The 19,843-nt window shown below is 43.6% G+C and overlaps 1 protein-coding gene across 3 annotated transcripts in view; it reads right to left on the minus strand.

The window, feature by feature from the left end:
* ACSL5 (acyl-CoA synthetase long chain family member 5) overlaps positions 1-19,843 on the minus strand; it is a 69,064-nt gene that overhangs the window by 16,179 nt on the left and 33,042 nt on the right. For all 3 annotated transcript variants that reach the window (XM_045291318.1, XM_013004206.2, XM_045291317.1), the window contains exons 4-14: positions 12,021-12,085; positions 11,809-11,910; positions 10,586-10,685; positions 8,985-9,163; positions 8,390-8,422; positions 8,253-8,304; positions 7,386-7,459; positions 6,963-7,040; positions 6,297-6,431; positions 1,300-1,434; positions 691-786 (exon numbers count right to left, since the gene is read on the minus strand). In XM_045291318.1, the coding sequence (XP_045147253.1) occupies positions 691-786; positions 1,300-1,434; positions 6,297-6,431; positions 6,963-7,040; positions 7,386-7,459; positions 8,253-8,304; positions 8,390-8,422; positions 8,985-9,163; positions 10,586-10,685; positions 11,809-11,910; positions 12,021-12,085 (1,049 nt within the window). The remainder of the gene's footprint in view (positions 1-690; positions 787-1,299; positions 1,435-6,296; positions 6,432-6,962; positions 7,041-7,385; positions 7,460-8,252; positions 8,305-8,389; positions 8,423-8,984; positions 9,164-10,585; positions 10,686-11,808; positions 11,911-12,020; positions 12,086-19,843) is intronic.

The raw sequence follows: 19,843 nt of genomic DNA on the forward strand, positions 1-19,843 counted from the left end.
TAAGAGTCCCCAGTAGAATGATCTTTTAATTTAAAAAAATTTTTCAGTGTTTGGCAAGATTTAAATAACAAAATTCACCACAGAGGCCTTTTTTCACAAGAATGTTTAAAAAACAAAACAAAACGGGGGGCGGGGGTTGTTTTTGGATATAAACTTGACAATATGCATTAGATTGTAAATAAAACAAATAAGCAAACCCGTCTACTTTGACCCAGAGGTGCTTGCAGGGATTGATCATGAGCTGGTCATTGCATAATTGTAAAACATATACAAGTAACTGAGTTTTCCGTGAGAAAACAGGGGGCGACTCAAGCATCCCCCCAGATGGGTTATCCCCCCAGACTCTTGCTTATTGGCACTTACTGAAGTCCTGATGGCAGAGTGGGTAATGTCCTGTGACTGTCCTTAGCTACCCTTGGGTCACTTCTATGTGTGCCCAGCAGGACGGACGGCTCTATGGGGTTTTTGGAACCTTCTGGTTAGTAATCATATGCTTAACCATTTGGCCCACCCTTTGAAGGCTAGATGTTCTGAATCCGGAAACATTCAATAAATGATTAGGGAATCGTTAGCATAATTTAGATCGTTCATTTGTCAAGGAGTTGGGTTCTGATTTTTATTTAAATAGCACGCTTTGCTTGCACCAAAGAGAAATGAGCAACATTCAAAGGAGGTGGAGGTTTGGCTTACCTGGCATCCCAAGGCTGCTCGTAGGAAGGTCAAGACAGGAGACGAGATGGGGGCAGCTCCAGTGACCATGAGTTCGACCTTCCCGCCCAGACCTTCCTGTCCAGTAGAGACAAATGACTCACTCAAACCCATCTCTGAACATGGTAGCTGAGCCTAACATTGCTCTAAGCATTTGTTTAATTTATGGGGCATCTAGGAAAGAGACTGACACCCTAAACGAGCACTTAAAATAATAGCTCTTATGGTCACCACCATATCTGGGGCCAGAACCTGCATTATTTGGTTAAAAAAACACACACAAAAAACAAATTCCTCAGATGATTTCTATTCCTGGGTGCCTCAAATTCTTTATAGTCACCACAGGAAACCTTTTGAAACCAACCAGGTAAGCAAATAAAAAAAAAGTGCTGGAACCTAAGGAAAATAGACTAAGTTTTCCCGCTGGTGGCAACACTGTCTGAATGGTAGCTTGTAAGCTTGAGTAGACACAGAACGTCTAAAAGGATCTCCAGGCAGAGAGATAGTCAGTCAGCAGGGGAAAAGCAAGGTGTGAGTAGGCAGTGTTACCTGGACACTTGCGCTTCCCTTTCCAGGACCCACCCAACCTACCTGAATCTTTTTAAAGATGAGCTTGTCCCACAGGCTGTCCTTTCTGATGATGCCCCTTTTCACTTCACTGAACTTGTGGGCAAGCGCCAGGTCCAACAGGAGCTTCTTCAAGGGTGTCTTGGCTTCATTTTGTACCTGTAGAATGAGACCACCTCTTGGTTTGAGAACCGATTGGAAATACTCTGTAGGGTCACCTAGTCCATGCGAGAGAGAGAGAACGCAATGTTGGCTCCTTCCTAAGGAAGTAGGGTGTAGAATAATAATGAGCCCAGCAAGCTCACACTCACTGAGAAGAAGGAGGCTTTGTACATAGTACACAGACCACCAACCCCTTGGGGATCCTGGTCTTTGACAGCTGATCTTTGACAATAGCTCTGACAACTGAGAAAAGGTCATTGCCTTCTACAAAGCCATCTGGTGGTACTTGATGAAAAATCACAAAGACAGAAAGGACAATAGGGAAGGGAACTTCTCCACAAGAGCAGAACTAGAAGCTTAGAATGCTGTGCCCACTCCCATCCCCTCAGTGAATAAGTGCCCCTGATGTACTGGCAATTGTGTTTGATTCTGATTACCAAGGGAAAATTGAACTGATATTACATAATAAAGGTGAAGAAGGAAAAAAATTAACCCCCACAGCTCAAAAAGTAGCCAACACTACGTCAACTAAGTCCACGTGGAAGAAGCACACCAGTCTGTACGATCCAAGGATTGTAAATAATAAAATCCAAATCGGAAGGAGGGAATGACATCAGAGCTTAAATTGTGGACACCTGGTTTGCAGAAGGATATGGATGACTCAAGTACTCCCTCCGTGCAAGAATACTTTCTTCTATTAAATTGGCATTCTATGATGCTCACCTTCCTGACAAAACCACTGAAGACAAAGCGGGTGAACAAGCAAATGTGGTGAAGAAAGCTGATGGTGCCCAGCTATCAAAAGATATAGTGTCTGGGGTCTTAAAGGTTTGAAGGTAAACAAGCGGCCATCTAGCTCAGAAGCAACAAAACCCCCATGGAAGAAGCACACCAGGCTTTGTGATCACGAGTTGCCGAAGGGATCAGTTATCAGGCATCAAAGAAGAAAAAATCATATTGTGTGCTCACCTCCATGATGTGATCACTGAAGACAAATGGGTGATGGTGCCAGGCTATCAAAAAATAGTGTCTGGGGTCTTAAAGGCTTGAAGATAAACAAGTGGCCATCTAGCTCAGAAGCAACAAAGCCCACATGGAAGAAGCACACCAGCCTGTGCGATCATGAGGTGTCAAAGGGATCAGGTATCAGGCATCATCAGAACAAAAAATCTTACCATAGTGAATGATGGGGGAAGTGCAGAGTGGAGACCCAAAGCCCATTTGTAGGCCACTGGAGATCCCCTTACAGAAGGGTCTCGGGGAGGAGACGAGCCAGTCAGGGTTTGATGTAGCAACAATGAAACACACAACTTCCCTCTAGTTCCTAAATGCTTCCTCCTCTCCCACTATCATGAGCCCAATTCTACCTTACAAATCTGGCTAGACCAGAGTATGTACACTGGTACAGATAGGAACTGGAAACACAGGGAATCCAGGGCAGATGAGCCCTTCAGGACCAGTGGTGTGAGTGGTGATACTTGGAGGGTTGAGGGAGGGTGGGTTGGAAAGGGGGAATCAATTACAAGGATATACATGTGATCTCCTCCCTAGAGGACGGACAACCAAAAAGTGGGTGAAGGGAGACATCAGACAGGGCAAGATATGACAAAATAATAATTTATAAATTATCAAGGGTTCATGAGGGAGAGGGGAGAGGGGAAAAAATGAGGAGCTGATGCCAGGGGCTTAGGTGGAGAGCAAATGTTTTGAGAATGATGAGGGCAATGAATGTGCAAATGTGCTTTACACAATTGATGTATGTGTGGATTATGATAAGAAAAAAAAGGGGGGGGGGAGATACGGATGACAGTAGAAGCCCAGAATCCCCTCGCAGGGCCCACATGGGGTGAAGCCTCTAGTCAATCCTCTGGGCCATAAACCAGGGAGGGATGTGAATGGCCTTGTATCATACAGCGTGCATTGGAAATCGGATTACTGCAGATGTCACTAAGTTAAAATTTAACACCTTATCATTTGATCTCCCTTTTGACCCATTTTTCATTTGTTCAAGTTTTAGTATTTTCAACTTTCTTTTCAATTGAGGTTTTTCTCTGTTTTACTTTGTTGTTGTGGGAGTTTGGGGGGTTATGGTATTTCTGTATATGAAATCCAGGATAGGTAAATCCATAGGGACAGTAACTGGATTAATGGTATTTGGGGGCTATGGCAAGCAAACGTTGGGCGAAAAATGTTCTGCAATTGATTGTGGTGATGATCGGATAACTCTTTAGTCTGATTGAACTATTAGATTGTATGATATGTGAATTATATGCCAATAAAATTGTGTTGTTGTTGATTTTTAAAGCACACCGAGGGTTTGGGATTTGGTAGATTAAAGATGGGTCAACCAATCTGACTTTTTAATCAAGTAAAGCTTCTCGCCTCCCAGGGTGATGCTCATACAAGCATCGTATATACTAAACTTGGGAAATCTCCGCCTTTGTCTGTAGCTAAAGTGCCTCTCCAAGACTCCACATTCCCTGCCAGCAAGTCCATTCTGACTCAGAGCAGCCCTGTGGAACCAAATAAAACTGCCCATGTGGGCTTACCTTCTGAGAGGGTAAATCTTTTTTTAAGAAATTATTTTATTGGAGGCTCGTACGATTCTTATCACAATCCATACATCCATCCATTGTGTCAAGCACATATGAACCTTTGTTGCCCTCATCATTCTCAAAACATTTGCCTTCTACTTTAGCCCTTATTATCAGTTGCTCATTTTCCCCCTCCCTCATGAACCCTTCATAATTCATTAATTATTATAGTTTGTCATAAGTTACATGGTCCAACGTCTCCCTCCGCCTGAGAGGGTAAATCTTAATGGGAGTAGAAAGCCTCATCTTTGTCCAACGGCACGTTGGTGGTTTCCAATTGCTGACCTTGTCGTTAGCAGCCCACTGCATAACCCGCTGTGCCAGGCATCTATAAAGTAACTCTGGCCTGACACAATTTTGTATTACGATCATCTCTCCCCTCTAGGCTTAATTCTCTCATTGATTTCTTACCTCACAGACCTCACCTGGTTTCCTTAACTCTGGCCACTTCCTGACTACGATCCACCAACCAGACTCCCACCACATGAGCATTTCCCCATGCACAGCTCAAAGAAAGCCCCTTACTCCCCAAATGCAATCCCAAACTCTATCTTTGCCCTCCAAGGTGCTAATCTACTGGTAGGCAGATTCAACGAAACCAAAGTTATTATCTCATTCTAAAATTGAAGAATGCCTTTCAAGCCACCTCCCATGTTGATGATTCTATTACGGAGCCTTCTGTCCAATGGGACTCAGCCTCACCTCCTGAAACTAACTGCCTTCTTGGCACTGGGCACCAACTCATGACCTCAGCATGATCCCGTTGCCAATAGCCCACCATCTCACTCCAGCAGCTGGCCTTGTGTCGTTCCTGAGACCTCTCTCCGCCATAGAGACTTGTCTGCTTTTGTTTTTAACCTTCTCCGGGTGCACCCTCTCCCTGGAAAGGGACAGCCCAGGAGTCGGCGTTAGAAACCCATGTAAAGAAAGGCTTCTGTTCTCAAAGGAAGTTCCAGAAGTGGACTTGCCCTCCTCACTATTACTGTACAATAAAATAAGCCTCTCTCAAAAGTAGAAAAACCTCAACAACACAAACAAAAACTACAAGCACCAAGTGGGATACTGCTCTATCATGGGCTCTATTTCAGAAGGCAGGCTTTTCAATGTCCATGAGTCTGTGTTCTAGAACAGGGGTCAGCAAAGTTTTGAGATGAAAGAGCCAATCCTATCCCTCATAGCAATTTTAGAATTCTGCTGAAGCTAGCCAGCTCTCACTAATGCCCCAGGGTGAAGTGGGGTGTGAGGGAAGAATGACCACACGTCATTTCCTCAGGGCACCAGGGCTGTGCATTGAGCCTCAGCTCTGTTATTATATTGCCTGAGGTCAAGTTCTAGCCTCAAGCCACGCCAGCATTGGGACAAGAAACACTTAAAATGAACGTGACACATTGGGTTGCGCTATAACTCAAGGAGCCTCCAGAGGCTATTGGGGTCGTGTCAAAAGGGACAGATGGCCCGTTCAATGGAGCTCCCAACTATCAAATGGGGAGCACCTGGACAGCAAGAAAAATAACAGAAAGGGATTAGATGCAGAAATGTGAAATTTATGAGACGGTTATGTTACAAATAAAACCAGCTCATCTCATTGGTCGTGCTTTAAGATCGCTGGGATACAAATGCATTAGGCTGGAGCCAAATAGAGGGAAACAATTAACGAATTGTCATTGGAAGCATCTCAGCTCATAAATGCCAGACGAATGATGGAATTGGGGGTGGTGGGGGAATAAAGGAACTCTTCATCTTATACCACCTGATGGAAAACAGAGCAGCGAGGACCCAGGGCTAACCAACGCTGTGGTGTGATCATTTCATTCTACCCACCTCCGGAGACTCCGCCTTCACGTTGGCGGTCAGGTAGAGATAACAGGCGCTGACCTGGCGCCCTGCACTTTTGTGAGTGTGACTGCAAGAAGGCCCCTGCAGTGTGTGCGTGGTGCCTGGCACCTCAACAGCAGGCTCAATAACCAGTAAGTGTTATGAAATCAGGGCAGCGACTTCCCGTTAAGGCCACTGACCTCTGAGGGCCTCCCCTAGGCCCTGAGTTGAATGATTTCCTCGTAGGAGGTCCGAGCACGCTTCTCCAGAGGAAAGAGGCTTTCATTTGTTAGGGTTTCATAGCTATATGAGTATTTGTGAATGGGACGTTAAGCAGATGCCTGTAGGAGTCGGGGTGGAGCGGAGCAAACTTTTTAGCAGCACAAATGCCCTGAGAACCTTTGGGCAAAGTTCCTCACCCAACAAACTCGAAAGGAGCAAGGTTAGTACCTTATCATAGAGTCGGTTAAGGAGCCGAGGCACCGTGGGGAAGATGGTGGGCTTCAGAGTCTTCATGTCATCCGGTAGCAACCGGATGTCTCCCTGGAAGAACCCGACTTTGGCTCCAGAGCAGAACACGATAGCCTGAAAACACAGCCCAGAGGTGGGGCTTGGAGTCAAAGGGCTGCCTTCAGGTGAAGCCTGTCTTGACCAGGCTTGAGGGAGTCTGCCCAGGTCCTCCGGCACCTCTCCCTGCACGGCACATGCACCTGCCCCAGATACCAGGACTCAGACAGCTGAGCCCCGAGGGAGGATGATAACTCATTTCTGTTGTGACAAAAAAATCAGCCTGACTGTGAGACTGCGCACCCACCCCCAAATGCCCCCGAAGTTCTGGGGCCATCCAAGCCAGGGCTTACCGGTACACTAGGTACACTATATGCAGAAGCAGGAGCCAGGATTAGCCCAGTTTAGCATATGCAGACAATCAAGAAAAGCTCAGCTGCGTGTTTGGGGGATGTCACCATAGGGCCAGCTCCCTGCCTGTGCCCTTGTTCTTATTAGAGCAAGGATCTGTAAGTGCTACATAACTGCTTCTGGAATAAACATAGGAATCGCAAGCCAGGACCTCCCTTTTTACATAGCTGCCAGGGACGACACGGATGGGATGCTGACCTGCACAATCCTCTCGAACATATGAGCCAAGGGGAGGTAGGATATGCTCACGTCTTCAGGTGAGGGGACAAAAGACTCCTGCACAAAGGACAAAGAGACCGCATCGACTGGATTAATGTCAACTTTCTCTTCCTAAGGGCATAGAGCCTCAACCCATTTTAGGCCTGCCATTTACAGTTGTGCAGGTACGTACATGGACAACTCTAATAAGGTGCCTTGAACTGCATGAAATGTAGACATTTTCAATGACCCTAAAAAGGCCAAGGCTGAAAAATGCACAGTTGTCCTTCCACCCTCCACCCCAACCAAGGCCATACTGCACCTGTCCACACTGCAGGTCGTTAACCTGCTGGTTTTAGATCTGCTTTCTCTGACTTAAAGAACAGACTGTTTCAGGGAGATTCGTATTATCTTTCCACTAACCTCTAAGTGATAAAGGAAAGAGGCAGAATTGGCAACTACATTTTGATGCGTCAGCATGGCTCCTTTGGGGTCACCTGTAGGAAACAGGAGGTGGAGAGGACAATCCTTACACGGCTGGTAGATAGATCTGGGCCTTGAATCAAGAAGCTAGATTCAATTCATTCTGTTACCGAGCCCAGAAGCCACTCTGCAGCAATGTATTTTTTGTGGATGGTATGTGGTGGATTTTCCATGATTGATAGCCCTCAGGGATTCTACTACTGAAAGCACTCTTGGCCTTCTACTCCTACCCCAGTGACAGGCAGGATCCCAGACAGCAACCCAGTCACAAAGAAAAATCCAAGTAACCCCCTTGTGTTATTTTCATTGGGGGCATGGAGGTGGGGAGAATTCCAATCCAGTAATCTTACCTATAGACTTACTTTACTTATAGACTGAGCATAATGGAATGAATATAACTGTAAGCCACCTATAGGTTACATTGAAATTAATTATATGTGCTAATAACTGGGTAACAGCAAGATAAGGGTTAGGGTAAGTCGTTGAGATGGAGCTACCCCATCTCTAGGTTCTCTTGACTAAAGGACACCCTCCCATGTGAGAACAATGGCTTGGAGAAGAAAGACTTTCAGAGGCCATCCCTGAGATGCCCGCAGCCCAGTGGTTATCGTTCCTCCCAGTGTGGTCAGTGAAGCCTCCTTACTTCCATTTATGACTGTCTATTTGGGCATCCCTATGCTAAAGCCTGAGAAGATAAGCCCTTAAGGACAGGGCTCCTGAGAAGATGTATTTACCAGTGCACCAGGCATTGGGAACTCAAAACAATCACTGACCAAGGGCCTCTGGAACAGCTTCATGGACACTGACCTGTGGTTCCACTAGTGAAGCAGATGATACTCAGGTCTTCTGGACTAGGAGGCTGGCAGGAGAAGGAAAAGACTTAGTCTCACATGACCTTGATAGCTGACTATGGCAGGGCTCAAGGTCAAGCAGAGAACACTTACCACGGGCTTTCTGAAGTTCTCTTTGCCTACAGTCTGCATGAACAGAAAGCGAAGAAAGAAGCACATGAGCTAGAATAGATGATGTAAAGCAGACACACACATGCACCCCTTTTCCTTGGGGGCACTTTGGGTATGAAGTTGGGATCTGCCTTTGTCAGGGTGAGATTCCTGGCTCCAGAACCCACATCCTTAATTCCTACTAAATTCTACTCTCTCCCACCAAACCAAATTCACTGCCATCAAGTGAATGCCAACTCATAGCAACTCTATAGGACAGGGTAAAACAGTCCCTGTGAGTTTCTAAGACAAACTCTTTACAGGAGAAAGCCCTGCCTTTCTCCCATGGAGCGCCCAGTGGGTTTGAAAAGCTGACCTGGGGGTGAGCAATCCAAAGTGATAGTATGTATAAATGATCTACTTATAAACCTATGCATGCCAGCCTCCCACATCCTTTTATGTCCAAGGGCCTCGAAGAAACTGCTCTCCAGGCCTCACAGCGGGCATCTGATTTACCTTCTCATGCCACCCCTGGGAACATCAGCCTGGTGCCTGTGGGGGAAAGGCTTGCAAATTGTCTGTGGTGTCAGATCCATACCTCTGCTTCAGACATGGGTAAGATCTCAACTCCACTCTTCTCCCCTCTTAGCTTGAGCTCATCCATTAAGGGGTCCATGAGGATGATTATCTTCAGGCTTGAGGTGAGGCCCTTCTCCACATTCCCTAACAGGACTGATGCCTTTTGGGGAGTGTCACAGATCACTGTGACAATATTCGCTGGAAGCAGAAGCAGAGCTGAGGTTACCTCTTACCCGCACCATCTGCTAAGTACCTGATTGCAGGGCAAGGAAGAAGAGCGTTTTAATTGCCCCCTCCCCCAGCCTTTTTTTAATATCAGGGTAATAGGTCACCAAAGGAGATGAGGTCTGCCGCTCAAGATTCTGAGTGCACCATCTAAAACCATCCACGGATAATAGACAGACTTCCTTGAAACCATAGCACACAGTTTCTTTCACGCTGGCAACACATTTTATAGTCTCTATGAGAGTCATCTAGACAATAGGTAAGGATCACTCAGCTGTGGTCTTGTTAGCAGGTTTTATTTCTGGAGGGGGAGTAGGGAATAGGAAAAACGGGATTCTAGAAGACAAGCTTTTTCTGATTCTGATTCAAAAAGTACCAGCATTTGCCTTGATACTTACTGGTACAAATAGAAAACTTCTGATTGCATTTATTGCTCAAATAGACCTACTACACCTTCTCCTCATTTGACGATTGTCTTGCTAGCTGATACTGTGTATTTATGACAACAGTGAAAAATCTGCTTTGGCCCTTTTGTCCATTGGCAACATGCATCTGGCAGTAAAAAAACACCAAGACGGAAGGTGCGAGTAACACTGTGATTGTTGAGAAGATGCACCAATTGGGTTGAGTCGTGGTCCTCAGTGGGTTGACAGGTATATAACGATGTGAAGATATACTTGGGCAGTTATGGATTGATATAATTTGGCAGTTATGTGATGCCGTGGTCATCTGCCATTTTATGATGTCATGTGGTTAACCACCATTTTCCCATACTGCCAAATTTTGCATAATGACCTGATCTTTGGAAATTAACCATATTTGAAAATGAAGACTAGGTGTAGTTCTATGAAAGAAAGTAATAGCTCAGATATGTGAAAGAGCTATTGCTTGTCCATTGAAATTGCACTTGTTTTATCTAACCATGTTAATAAAAAATGTCCTTAAGACTTACATGCATATATGTATATGCTGGTTAATTACACTGGCTTAGATCCATGGGGTAGGAAATTCTATGTGCAGCTTCACAGTGACTCCTTCAATTAAGTGCTCTAGCGTATATCCAGCATGGCCAAAGTTAAGTAGTATTGACTCTCAGACATACTGTTACACTTTGCCCCCTTGAAGCATTTTATTGAAACTTCTGTCTGTGCAAGTCTCCATCTTTGGGTTTTCAGTAACTTCCCTATAACAGAGGGCATACTCATTATTAAGAAAGAGAACCGCATGGAAAAGGGTGATATAGAACACAGAGTGGAGGGTTGATGAATGATTTGAACTACTGAATGCAGAGCTGATGGTCTGCAATGTAATGTCCTCACACACACCTAAAATCACAATAAAAAGTCCACTTATTGAAAAATAAATAAACAACTGTAATGTAAGTGCAAAGTTTACCCTTGTTGATGATGTATATGATGGCCTCTTCTCCCAAGGTGTCATACAGGGGAACAGCCACCATGGAGTATGTATAACAAGCAAACTCGGAGATGATCCACTGTATGGAGAGAAGATCGAATAAGGGCTGGAGGGCACTTTGAAAAAGAAGAGTATTAATCCAGTCATCCGGTCAGCAAAAGCCATAGTATTGGTTGTAGGGACTATCACAGACAATTTTAGAAAGTGATATAGAGTTAATAAGCAAGGTACAATAGGCACAGAGGGCTACCGTACTAAGGTAGAGTGTGCTAAGAGGTACAGAAAGCACCAGGAGTTTTCAGAAAACAGAGAGCACCTTCAAGGATAGGGTAGTCGTTATCCAGGACTGCTTTCAGGAAGAGATGTGGCAGGGCTTTGAAGGACCGATAGGATTTGGTTATGTAAACAGAGATTGAAAAAACAATACACCAGGAATCAGGAAGAGTGACAGGAACTCTCACTGAAAAGATGGGTCAGAATCTGCTGATGTTGAGCCATAAGGGTCAGTTGAAGTTTGGTATAAAGTTCCTAAACTAGAGTCAAATATAATTCTTCTTGTGGAGACTATTAACAGCAAAGACTCAAAACTCTCACTGCCATCTAGATGGTTCTGACTCATAGCAACCGTTTAGGACAGAGTTTTCAAGATTGTAACTCTTTATGGTTGTAGAAAGCCTCGTCTTTCTCCTGCAGAGTGACTGGTGATTTTGAACTGCTGACCTTACGGTTAGCCACCCAACTCATTACCACTGGAAAGAGCAGTCACTGACTTCAATTTGGGGCATTAAGCAACCTGACTCTGGTGGATATATGTCTTTCAACTACTCTGAACCATACAGGATAGTGGATAATGACTAGGAGATAAGTTTAATTCTCATTAGTTTAATGTCTTGAATATGCTTCTAGTTCATTGTGTAATGATGACGATAGCCACTATTGTCATCAGACATGAAATGGACCATTAGTGATGGGCTGGGCAATGATGTGAGTACAAATACCTAGGCTAGAAGACTGACATTCAATCAAGAATTAAGAAGGCTCTGATCTAGAATCCTTTCAAGCTGAAGACACCAGTTGTATGGGATTTTTAAGAAACTGTGGTAAGTCATCAACAAGTGTCAGCATGCTAGATTGTGAATGGGCTTACAAGCATTTTAGACTTAGCTCTGAGTAACTTCACTGCGCTAAATTGAAATGATTACCTCTGGCCTATTCTGAGCAAAGATGCCAACAAAATTGTTCGGTGTTGCCATATGTCCTTTATGCAGGAGATAGGAACCCAGGTACTCTGCTCGATCAGACACCTATAGAAGAGGGGGAAAAAAAAAAAGAGGCTGAAATCCAAAAGATATCACATTAGCGCAGGATAGCACATCAGCAAGTGAATCTTTCCTAAACCAATGACTTGACTTACCTGTTTGTAGGACAGCCATTTGTAGGGCTGGTTTGGTTTTCTGTATCCCAAGCAGGGTCCATTGTCTGCAAACATGACATTAAAATGTAAATAAACTAATAAGTTACAGTTGTAAATCCTTTGGATCTGCGAAAGCTGAAGATTAGAAGAAGCAAGATATGAAGAATGGTGCCAATAAAAATCTGAGCTGTATGTCCAATATAAGACTCCATTATGTGTCTGAGGAGTTTAAAGTGTAAGTATTCAGTTCTCAACAACAGAGAAAGTCTTTTAAAATACATGTGAAAATTTAGGGAATGCTACAAAACAGAGGTGTGGTACAGTCCTGGAATATGTGACCTGCTATGATAATGTTGACATTCAGAGAAAAATTTCAATATTGACTGACTCACCTAACATGACCAGGGAAAAACCCAGAAGTAAACAAGACATCCTGTATTAATGAACCTACATCGAATAGCCTTGTATTATACTTTTGTATAATAAAATATGTGTTCATAAAATGTAGAAACATTAAAATTTATGTGTCATTGATAATCTTGTCTCATAAACACCATTATTAACACTGATGTTTCCTTTCCTAGTTGTCCAGAATTGGAAGAAGATGCATTAATATACAGATGAAACAACCTGTGCTTGCTTAAATCGAAGGGGACTGGAAGTACTTACTGGAAAAGATCAAAGTTCAACCTTCAATATGGAGTAAGCCTCATAAAGACAATAAAAATCCTCCAAATGGGACCAATAAACATCATGAAAGACGGAGAAAATATTGAAGTTGTCAAGTATTTCATTGGGCAATCAACGTCCATGGAAGCAACAGTCAAGAAACCAAGCATGTATTGCATTGGACACACCTGCTACAAAAGATCTCTGGATTGAAAAGCAAAGATGTTATTTTGAGGACATCTTTGAGTGTGCCGAACTCAAGCCATGCTATTTCCAATCGCTCATATGGAAGGGAAAGTAGGACAGTGACTAGGACAACAGGAGAAGAAGTGATGCCTTTGAATTACAGTGTTGGGGAAGACTACTGAATATTTTATGGAAGAACAAACAAATGTGTCTAGGAAGAAACACGGCCAGAATGTTCCTTAGAGGATGATGAGCCTTCATAAGGACATGTTGTCAGGAGGGAACAGACCTTAGAGGAGAGATCGTTCTTGGTAAAGTAGAAGGCCAGGAAGAAAAGAAGGCTCTCAGCCAGATGGATGGACACTGTGGCTGGGAAAATGGACTGAAACACAGCAACACTTGTGAGGGTGGCGTAGGACCAGGTAGTATCTTGCTCTTCTGGAAAAGAGCTTCAAAGGGGTCATTGAAAATGGAAATGAAAAATTTCCAGGATGGAACGCTCTTGCACACCTGCCTTAATCTGCTAGAGAACATTGCCCCATCCCTGTAGAATGTTCCTGACTAGCTGCTGCTGCAAAGACCATTTCATTGTTCTATCAAGTCAGCTGGTTCTGGATGATGGGAAATTCAGTGGATGTTGTGAGCATGTGCCCATTGTCGTGGTTTACTTATTTGCTGTGATGTGAGTCCCTCGATCCAAGCAATGGTGTACGGAACACCACGGCAGTGGATAAGGCATTCTGTGAGTCCACGGACAGTAATTTTTGACAGAAGCCTTCCGTTGGCAAATCCAGTAATATGCCTTTAATATACTATACCTCAGCAGGAGATCAACCCTACGTCAAATTTCAGTCTGTAGGGACCGTGATTGCCTTTACCTTTCATAAGACATCATACTGGTCTATTACACTGATGTCATTTTGCTGACTGAACCTAGTTAGAAAGAAGAGTCAATAACTCTAGAAAGTGGGACATGAACCCCACTCCCAGTACCAAATGTCTTAGGCTGGTTCTCTAGAAAATCAAAACCAATGAAGTGTATTTGAACATACAGAAATCTATATCTATTTTTTTTTTAATCTCCAGGAAATGAGATCTAGTTGCAGAGGTTGGCAAATCCCAACTTTGTGAGTCAGGCTGTAGGCTTCTCTTGATTCACACATTAGCAAGGGTTGATGAATCCAAGATGAGGAGATCAGAGAGCAGACTGCTAGCTCATAGGAAGGAGAGGCTGACCAAGCTCAAAAATTGGAGGGCAGATGATGGTGCTGAACCAGCCCGTCAAGTTAATACCCTTTATAGTTCTTTGGCTGATCCCCTCATATCACATCACGGAGGATTATTGTATCATTTCTACAACTGCCAAATTATGTCATTGAATAACTTGACACCTTAAATAAATTGACCATGTCAAATTGATCACGTATTCTTAGAATAGAGTCTCTAATATCACATAACTGGTCAGGAAGGGGAGAGGGTCAGCATAGCTCAGGTCTCAATACTTAGCTCTTGGCTCTTCTAGAATAGCAGCAATCATGTGCTTTTCTCCCATCAGCAGCACATCAAGCTTCATCATACTCTCATCTTTGAGGCACAACTCGTGTCTTTTAGAAAGGTCTGCTGGTTTGATAGGTTTCAAAAGGTATTACTTGTCTACGTTTCTTTAATAGCTAGTAAAGTGGAATGTTTTCTCTTACTTGTGAAACTTTATTTATGGTCATAGATCACCTGTTTATGCACTTTGTCCATTTCTTGGACAGGGTCTGCTGTGATACAGAGGCTCATAAAAAGCTATAAGAGTGAAGAAAAACACACACACATTTGCTGTCAGTATTTTTCCAATTTGTGTCTTAGATTTTTCAATCAAAAAATTAAACTTCTGAACATCTAAATGATTGAGTCTTATTTAAGATTAAATTAAGTGTAGAGACAGCCATTTGCTAAAGTTCAATAGGTATCTCAGCTCTCAGGACCAGAAGTCATGACACTAGGCTAAGGAACAATCCTAACTTGGGGAGAAGCTGCCACACCTCAGTTGAATGAGGCTGAATTATAAATAGAAAAGTAGAAGGGGCAGAGCAACTGTGGGAGCAGAGCAGGGAGCACCCCACTCCCACCCCGCGAGGGAGTACAAAGGACAGACTCTGGGGCCAGAGCATGGTACCCCATCAGACCTGACTGAAGGACCTGCCTAGAGATAAAAAATCAGACCTTGATCTATTTACAGGTTTTTCTTTCTTTAAAATTTTTTTTCTTTTAATTAATTTATTCTTTATGGGTCATTGGTTTTCTTTTTTGTTGTCATCGCTGTGTTCTCATTAATCGCCTATCTTGCTATGGCTTGATTTTTGGTGCATATTATTATCTCTACAGATCTATCTAGATAAGATTGTCTGGATGAATAGTATGGAGGAGAAAACAACGGGACCAATGATCCTGGTGGGACACAAGAGAGGGGGAACTAGGGGTAAGGAGGTGGTGCTGACCAACCCAGAGACAGGGGAGCAACTAGTGACCCAAAATCAGTGGCAAGGAGGGTGTGAGAGGCCTGGTAGGGATTCAGCGAGGGCAATGTAACTGAGATAAATTACTGAAACCCAAATGAAGGCTAAGCATGATAGTGGGACAAGAGGAAAGTAAAAGGAAATAGAGGAAAGAACTAGGTGACAAAGGGTATTTATAGAGGTCTAAGTACTGGCATGTACATATGTAAGTATATTTATATAGGAGGGTGGGGAAATAGATCAGCATGCATATATTTATAAGTTTAGTATTAAGGCAGCAGATGGACATTGGGCCTCCACTCAAGTACTTACTCAATGCAAGAACACGTTGTTCTATTAAATTGGCATTCCATGATGCACACCTGCCCAACACGATTGCTGAAGAAAAATGGGTGCCTAAGCAAATGTGGGGAAGAAAACTGATGGTTCCCGGCTATCAAATGATATAGCATCTGGGGTCTCAAAGGCTTGAAGGTAAACAAGCGGCCATCTAGCTGAGAAGCATCAAAGCCCACATAGAAGAAGCACACCAGCCTGCCTGACCATGAGGTGTAGAAGGGACCAGTTATCAGACATCAAAGAACAAAAAATCACATCAGTGGGTCCCCACCTTCCCGATACAATCACCGAAGACAAATGTATGCATAAGCAAATGTGGTGAAGAAAGCTGATGGTGCCGGCAATCAAAAGATATAGCATATGGGGTCTTAAAGGCTTGAAGATAAACAAGCGGCCATCTAGCTCAGAAGCAGCAAAGCCCACATGGAAGAAGCACACCAACCTGTGTGACCATGAGCTGTTGAAGGGATCAGTTATCAAGCATCAATGAACAAAAAATCATATCATTGTAAATGAGGGTGAGTACAGCGTGGAGACTCAAAGGGTTGTGAGGAGGAGATGAGCCAGTCAGGGTGCAGGGTAGCAGCGATGCAACATATAACTTTCTTTAGTTCTTAAATGCTTCCTGCCCCCCACTATCATGATCCCAATTCTACCTTACAAATCTGGCTAGACCAGAGGGTGTACATTGGTACAGACAGCAACTAGAAACACAGGGAATCCAGGACCGATGACCCCTCCAGGACCAGTGGTGAGAGTGGCGATGCCTAGAGGATGGAGGGAATGTAGGGTGGAAAGGAGGAACCGATTACAAGAATCTACGTATAGCCTCCTCACTGGGGGATGGGCAGCAGAGAAGAGGGTGGAGAGAAACGTTGGACAATGTAACATATGACAAAATAATAATAATTTATGAATTATGAAGGGTTCATGAGGGAGTGGGGAGTGGAAAGGGAAGGGGAAAAATGAGGAGCTTATATTAAGGGCTCAAGTAGAAGGCAAGTGTTTTGAGAATGATGATGGCAACAAATGTACAAATGTGTTTGACACAATGGATGTACGTATGGATTGTGATAAGAATTGTATGAGCCCCCAATAAAATGATTTTAAAAAAAAGAAAAGTAAAAGGGAATTTTCCATAGAGTGTCTAGCCAAGCTGTTGAGTGGAGCTTGGGTCTTGCCAAATGGAAGTCTTCTGAGAGAAGGTTACTGGGGATTCAGGGGGACATGGGGAGCTCCCCTATGAAATGGCTGAGGAAAAGGAAGGAAAGGAATAGAGAGAGCGCTTTCTGACTAAAGAGAGAAAACATGAATAATGAGACAGTCTATAGCAGAGGTTCTCAACCTGTGGGTCTCGACCCCTTTGGGGATCCAACGACCCTGTCACAGGGATCACCCGATTCATAACAGTAGCAAAATGACAGTGGCGAAGTAGCAACGAAAATAATTTTATGGTTGGGGGTCACCACAACCTGAGGACCTGTATGATAGGGGGCGGGATGAGGAAGGTGGAGAACCACTGGTCTACAGGAAGGAAGAAAGCTTCATCCTGCTGAAACTCCTGCATAAAAGCTCCAGAAGTCAAGCATGTCAGGCCGGTTACACCCAATCACGCTCTCTTGGAAGGACAGAGCCACTGTTCCCGCCCCACACTTGTGCACTAACAACGGTCACTAGAGACAGCTACCTTTCACTGACTGCTGGTTGTGAGCTAAGGAGTCGTGGTGGTTTTGTGGTTAACACTTAGCTACTAACCCAAAGGTCCTTGGTTGAAACCTGCTCCGTGGGAGAAAGATGTGGCAGTAAAGATACACTGTGGAAAATCCTAGGCGGCAGTTCTAGTTCCTGCACGGTCCCTCAGAGTCAGAGTGGACCTGAGAGCAGCAGGTGTGGTTGAAGTTTGGCACTGGAAGCTAGGCACATCAACCCTCTTGGGTTGTCCCAGCTGTTGTTAGCTTTATGGTACCTAGGCTTATGAAGACTTGGGACAGCAAATGCTTCCTCAAGGTCATCCAGGAAGATGGGGATTTGGGGAAGGTGAAAGAAGCTATGTTGCATTGTCTTCCCAATTCCCTGTTGATGAAGATGCTAGCAGAGGCCAGTGGCCAGGGAAATAATTGGCCCAAAGGGGCATCAACAGTGGTCTCATTAAACTCTGTGCCCTAATCAGCTTTATTCTATTAGCTGAACTTCTGACCAGGCAACAGCCTAGCCTTTGATTAACTTGTTCAACTCAGACCTCACTCTTATAAGGTGTCAACCCCACCTATCAACCACTTCTCAGACAAATTTCTGCTCATAAACTAAGTGGAGTTCAAAAGCTGGCGTGCAGAGTCCGGGGAGGGGAAACTTTATGGCAAATGCAGATTCTTGGTTCTCATCACCTAGAATTCTGGCTCAGTGAAACGAAGATAGAGTTAGAGAATCGCTGTTTTAAATAATATCCTCAATGTATGATCCTCAGACCACCTGTCAGGTAGATGTCCAAAAGATATTTTTTTCAGGATGATGCATTATTCAATTCCAGTGGAAACCTGAAGTGTCTGTTTTTCCATGGCAGTACACAGGCCCGATGTCCCATGCTTGATCACAAGAGAAATGTTTTGTTTTCATTTAAAACTACTAACTTTGTTTTCTTTATAAATTATTTTCTGCACCATATATCACATGCTACATGACTCCTCTCTAGTTATAAAAGCAGTACATGCTCAATGGAGAAATGCTAAAATAGAAAACAACAAAACAAACAGGAAATTCTGCCATTTTTAGTTGCCAGATAAATAGGGAAACTAATGGTTGTTTTTTAAGAGGTGTTTACTGTTGGCATGGATCTAAAGAAAGGCTGATTTCAAGTAGAAATACCGACACCAGGCCCCTCAGCAGCCGTCGTCTAGAAGGCTTTTTAAAAATAACAAAAATCACCCATTGTCTGAAGGAGCAGCTAATTTTGTAAAACTCTTAGGAGTTGGCCGAATTAGAACAATGTAGTGAAATCAGGAGTCCTGGTGGTGAAGTGGATATGCGTTGGGCTCTAATCTGAAAGGTTAGCAATTGGAAACCTGGAGAAAAATGGAGTTTTCTACTCCCACCCAAAGTTCCAGTCTCAGAAACCCACAGGGGCAGTTCTATCCTGTCCAATAGCCTCACTATGAGCCAGCATCGACTGGATAGCAGTGTGTTTGTTTTGTAGTTTTGAGTCAAATCAGACAGACTTACATTGAAATATCACCTCCAACATGCTCTAGCTCTTTGACCTTCAGGGGCATGTTACTGAACCTTGGAGTCTCCATTTCTTTATCTTTGAAAATGACGGTGACCATAACAAGTCCCCAGGTGTGAGGAAAAGTAGGTAATATATGTGCTGTGGAGATACTGGCTCAACATACTAGGCAGCTAAGGTCGGTGGTTTGAGTTCACCCAGAGGGGCCTTGGAAGAAAAATTTTAGAATGTACCACCATGTTCCCAGGTTCTGGACACCGTAACAATTAGTTTAGATTATTCTTCAATATATCATTTATTCTAATTCAATAATGTTCCCATAGATGTTGTAATCTGAATGTTGTAGTCGATTTTGTCATGGTAACCAGGATGTTATAATCAATTTTGGTATTGTTTCTTTTATGATATGGAATGTACCTTGTAAGGTATGCTAACGCTTCTTGAAGTTACAATTAATCCATTAATTTTGCTTTCTGCTTCTGTTCATGCTTGCTTGAACCCTTGACAGGTGATAATGAGTTTTTCGGCCTTAAAATACGAACTGAAATTTGGACTCGGGACTGTGATCAAAGAATCGCTTTTAGATTCTAGCAGTCCAGTTATAACCGAATAAAGACTCTTCTAAATTATCAGACATTATAGTGGCTGTCATTTAGTTGAATCCGCCACAATTGCATAGTTAGCATTTGCCTGGAGGTGGTGATCATCACAAATCCACAGGCAGGGAGGACGAGAGTGGTACAAAGTCACATTGGCAAGCCTGGGTCTGGACCTAATGTCCTGTAAAAGGAAAGACAGTAGGAGGAGAGGTGTGAATTAGCTGAGTTTTGAAGAAGTGCTTGTGCCTAGTGTGCCCAGTGATACAAGATCTAAGTATTGAAGCCTGGAGCTATTCCAAAGGAACT

The sequence above is a fragment of the Echinops telfairi genome, unplaced genomic scaffold (genome assembly GCF_000313985.2).
Source record: "Echinops telfairi isolate 266 unplaced genomic scaffold, ASM31398v2 ScPeMD7_70;HRSCAF=299, whole genome shotgun sequence".
Classification (NCBI taxonomy): domain Eukaryota; kingdom Metazoa; phylum Chordata; class Mammalia; order Afrosoricida; family Tenrecidae; genus Echinops; species Echinops telfairi.